This window comes from Crocuta crocuta, unplaced genomic scaffold, assembly GCF_008692635.1.
Source record: "Crocuta crocuta isolate KB4526 unplaced genomic scaffold, BGI_CrCroc_1.0 scaffold1529, whole genome shotgun sequence".
NCBI classification, from domain to species: Eukaryota; Metazoa; Chordata; class Mammalia; order Carnivora; family Hyaenidae; genus Crocuta; species Crocuta crocuta.
In genome coordinates this window covers 353,792-358,468 of record NW_027532160.1, presented here as the reverse complement: position 1 = coordinate 358,468, position 4,677 = coordinate 353,792, and the positions used below count along the sequence as shown (strand labels likewise).

Below are 4,677 nucleotides of genomic sequence, written 5' to 3'. Positions count from 1 at the left end.
CAAGGGTTCCCAAACTACCAGAAGTCTCTGGCACACCAGAGGCTCCCGGGACTCCAGCAGCACCTCCCAGGGCGCCAGTGATGCCTCCCAGTGCACCCGCATCTACCGAGGCGGCAGCACCTATCGAGGTAGCAGCACCTACCGAGGCTATGGAGGCTCCTGTATGGGCGACGCCTACTGCAGCGCCAGTGCCTTCTGGGGCAGCAGTGCCTTCTGGGGCAACAGTGCCTACTGGGGCTGCAGAGGTTCCTGGGACTTCAGGATCCCCTAGAATGGCAGCCACCTCCAAGAAAGCAACCCCTGGGGCTCATACCGGCGCTATACCTAAGGCTGGATCAGCAACTGGAGCTGTTCCCAAAGGTGGAGCCAAGGGAACCAAGTCTCGGACTTGGGGCAAGGGCAAGGGCAAGAAAAACAAGATTGAAGTAGACGAATTGGGGCTGGGCTTCCGCCCTGGGGATGGGGCTGCAGCAGCTGCTGCAGCCTCTGCTAATGGAGGACAGGCTTTCTTGGCAGAGATCCCTGATTCTGAGGAAGGGGAGTCTGGGTGGACTGACACAGAGTCAGAGTCAGATTCTGAGCCTGAAACCCAGCAGAGAGGGAGAGGGAGGAGACCCGTTCCCATGCAGAAGCGCCCTTTTCCTTATGAAATAGATGAGATTCTAGGTGTCCGAGACCTCAGGAAAGTCCTTGCTTTGCTTCAAAAATCAGATGATCCTTTCATCCAACAGGTAGCTTTGCTCACTCTGAGCAACAATGCCAACTATTCATGCAACCAAGACACAATTCGCAAATTGGGAGGCCTCCCAATTATTGCAAACATGATCAACAAAACTGATCCCCACATTAAGGAAAAAGCCTTAATGGCCATGAATAACCTGAGTGAGAACTATGAAAATCAGGGCCGACTTCAGGTATATATGAATAAAGTGATGGATGATATCATGGCCTCTAACCTGAACTCAGCAGTACAGGTAGTTGGACTAAAATTTTTAACAAACATGACTATTACCAATGACTACCAACACCTGCTTGTCAATTCCATTGCAAATTTTTTCCGTTTGTTATCTCAGGGAGGTGGAAAAATCAAGGTTGAAATTTTGAAAATACTTTCGAATTTTGCTGAAAATCCAGATATGTTAAAAAAACTGCTCAGCACCCAAGTGCCATCATCATTTAGTTCTCTTTATAATTCCTATGTGGAATCTGAGATTCTTATTAATGCCCTTACTCTATTTGAGATCATCTATGACAATCTCAGAGCAGAAGTATTCAACTACAGAGAATTCAATAAAGGTTCCCTGTTTTACTTATGTACTACATCTGGAGTGTGCGTTAAGAAAATTCGAGCCTTAGCAGACCACCATGACCTCTTGGTGAAAGTGAAAGTTATAAAACTAGTGGACAAATTCTGATTGGCTATGTGTTCTCAAAAGACTTGAAGAAATTTCTTGGTTTTCCAGTCTGGAAGCAATGAAAATTGAGAGTTACTACTTTCCCCCTTGTTCATATAGTAAGGAATCCATTCAGCTGTCAGTTTTGAATAATTTATCATCCAGAGTGATGTTATCTGTGACAGTCTCCAGCTTTAAGCTGAACCATTTTATGAATACCAAATATAGTCCTCTTGTATTCAAAACACATTTGTGACTTTAATTGTGCTGCTTGAATGGAAATATTTTTACTGGTTCCTCTATGTTAATTGACAGTGAACTTGTCCATCATAAATAGCCTACACTTCTGTCATTTGTTTTGACTTGAATTTATCCACCAAAGATTTCATTTGTGTATCATCAATAAAGTTGTATGTTTTGACTGATGAAAAAAAAGGTTTTGTGTTTGAATTTAAATTCTAGCTGGTGAGATAAAGTGTATAAATACAAAAGGATTACTGACAGCACCTGGGCATATGTTCATTGTCAAATATATGCTGTCTGGTTAAATGAAGAAGTTGCTAGAGAGCTTTAAGAAGGAAGGACACACTTAGGCTGGGCCCTGAAGGGAGAGCATGAGAGAACACAGAAGGGCATTTCAGGTGGAGAAGATGGCTTGAAGAAAGGCATGAAGAGGGAAACCTGTTCCTGTGATAAGAAGGCAACCAATTTGCCTGAAATGGAAGCTGTGGGAAGAGAAGGATGAGTGAAAAAGATGGAAATGAAGGGTAGGAAATGTTTGGGGAAGATCCTGAACATTCAACTGACAGGGAAATATCTTGGGAGTTACTGGACATTTTTGACAAAAGGAGAAATAATCTGGTGGCCATGTGCAAAATGGATTGGAGCTGGGATGGGGTTAGGCATAGAGACTGGAAACGAGAACTATTGTTAGGAAGTTATGATAAACTGAACATGAGACTGTAAAGGATGAAATAGGGTGATGACTAGAAGTACTGTTAGGGAATGGTGGGAATGAGATGCTTACAACAGCAACAAAAGTAACAAGATCTGCTGCCTGACTTGGCTGTAGGTTGTCAAAGAGGGAGAATTGTGTGATCTGATGCAAGTCCTAACAAAGAAATCCTCTTTCTTGGGCACTTCTGGTGATCAAGGTGAGTTATTTCTAATGATGAGACAAAGCATAGTGACAGAAAGAAAGACTCATTACAAAGAGTGTTTTTCCCCCTAGGATTTAGGTCTGTCTTCTTTTAGAAGAGGGGCAGTGGTGAGGCTTTTATGGTAACCCCACCCTTACCCCTAAATTCATTAAAGAGCAGATGCATCTTCCTTGCTCTCCTCCCTGGCCCACTGAAGCAATGGACGTAGAAAATGGGTCCAGAGGTTCTTCAAAACCAGCCTGCTTTCTTGACAACCTTCGTGAAATCCTCATTTTTTAAAGTTTATTTATTTTGAGAGAGAGTGAGAGTGCACTGTGAGTGGGGGAGTGGCAGAGAGAGAGAGAGAGAGAGAGAGAGAGAATCTCAAGCAGGCTCCATGCTGTCAATGCAGAGCTGGATATGGGGCTCAATGCCATGAACTGTGAGATCATGACCTGAGCCAGAATCAAGAGTCAGATGCTTAACTGATTGAGCCACCCAGGTGCCTCACGAAATCCTCATTTTTATACAAGTGCGTGACACCTGAGGCAAGGATAGAGATAGGGACTCCTGGTAGGGGAATACATAGAAACGGGGTGGGTGGGTATTATTAATTGGCACAATTTATCTGGAAGGCAATTTGGTAGTCAACATAAGAAGCTATAAAGACAGCAATCTCTATCAAAATAACACCAATATTCTTTACAGAGCTACAACAAGCGATTCTAAAATTTGTATGGAACCAGAAAGACCTCAACTAGCCAAAGCAATCCTGAAAAAGAAAACCAAAGCTGGAGGCATCACAATCCCAGACTTCCAGGTGTATTACAAAGTTGTACTCATCAAGACAGTATGGTACTGGCACAAAAACAGACACATATATCAATGGAACAGACTAGAAAACCCATAAGTGGACCCACAAACATATGGCCAATTAATCTTTGACAAAGCAGGAAAGAATATCCAATGGAATAAAGAGAGTCTCTTCAGCAAGTGGTATTGGGGAAACCAGACAGTGACATGCAGAAGAATGAACCTGGACCTTTTTCTATTAAATGCACAAAAATAAACTCAAAATGGATGAAATACCTAAATGTAACACAGAAAGGTATCAAAATCCTAGAGAAGAAAATAGGCAACAACCTCTGCCCTCGGCTGCAGCAACTTATTACTTGACGTGTTTCTGGAGGCAAGGGAAACAAAAGCCAAAATGAACTATTGGAACCTCATCAAAATAAATAGCTTCTGCACAGGGAAGGAAACAATCAGCAAAACTAAAAAGGAACCAATGGAATGGGAGAAGATATTTACAAATGACATAACAAGTAAAAGGTTAGTATCCAAAATCTATAAAGAACTTATTAAACTCAACATCAAAAAAACAAATAATCCAGTGAAGAAATAAATGGGCAAAAGACATGAATAGACTCTTTTCCAAAGAAAACATCCAGATGATTAACAGACACATGAAAAGATGCTCAACATCACTCATAATCAGGAAATACAAATAAAACCACAATGAGATACCACCTCACACCTATCAGAATGGCTAAAATGAACAACTCAGGCAACAACAGATGTTGGTGAGGATTCTGAGAAAGAGGAACCCTTTTGCACTGCTGGTGGGAATGCAAACTGGTGCAGTCACTCTGGAAAACAGTATGGAGGTTCTTCAAAAAATTGAAAGTAGAACAACCCCATGACCCAGTAATTGCACTACTAGGAATTTATCCAGAGGATGCAAGAGTGCTGATTTGAAGGGGCACACGCACTCAAATGTTTGTAGCAGCACTACCAACAATAGCCTAATTATGGAAAAAGTCCAAATGTCTAACAACTGATGAATGGAGAAAGAATATGTGGTATATATATAAAATGGAATACTACTTGATGGTCAAAAAGAATAGAATCTTGCCATTTGCAACAATGTAATAGAACTAGACTGTATTATGCAATGTAAAATAAGTCAGTCAGAGAAAGACAAATATCATATGATTTCATTCATATGTGGAATTTAAGAAAGACAACAGATGAACATAAGGAAAGGGAAGGAAAAATAAGATAGAAACAGAGAGGGATTGGGGCTCCTGGGTGTCTCAGTCGGTTAAGTGTCCAACTTTGGCTCAGGTTATGAACTCATGACC

General features: G+C 41.7%; 1 protein-coding gene across 1 annotated transcript in view; it reads left to right on the top strand.

Moving 5' to 3' along the window:
• ARMCX2 (armadillo repeat containing X-linked 2) overlaps positions 1–1,807 on the top strand; it is a 3,570-nt gene extending 1,763 nt beyond the window's left edge. Inside the window, exon 4 of the mRNA XM_077776435.1 lies at positions 8–1,807. Coding sequence (XP_077632561.1) covers positions 8–1,415 — 1,408 coding nt within the window. The 3' untranslated portion in view covers positions 1,416–1,807. The remainder of the gene's footprint in view (positions 1–7) is intronic.
• Positions 1,808–4,677: the final 2,870 nt, after the last annotated feature.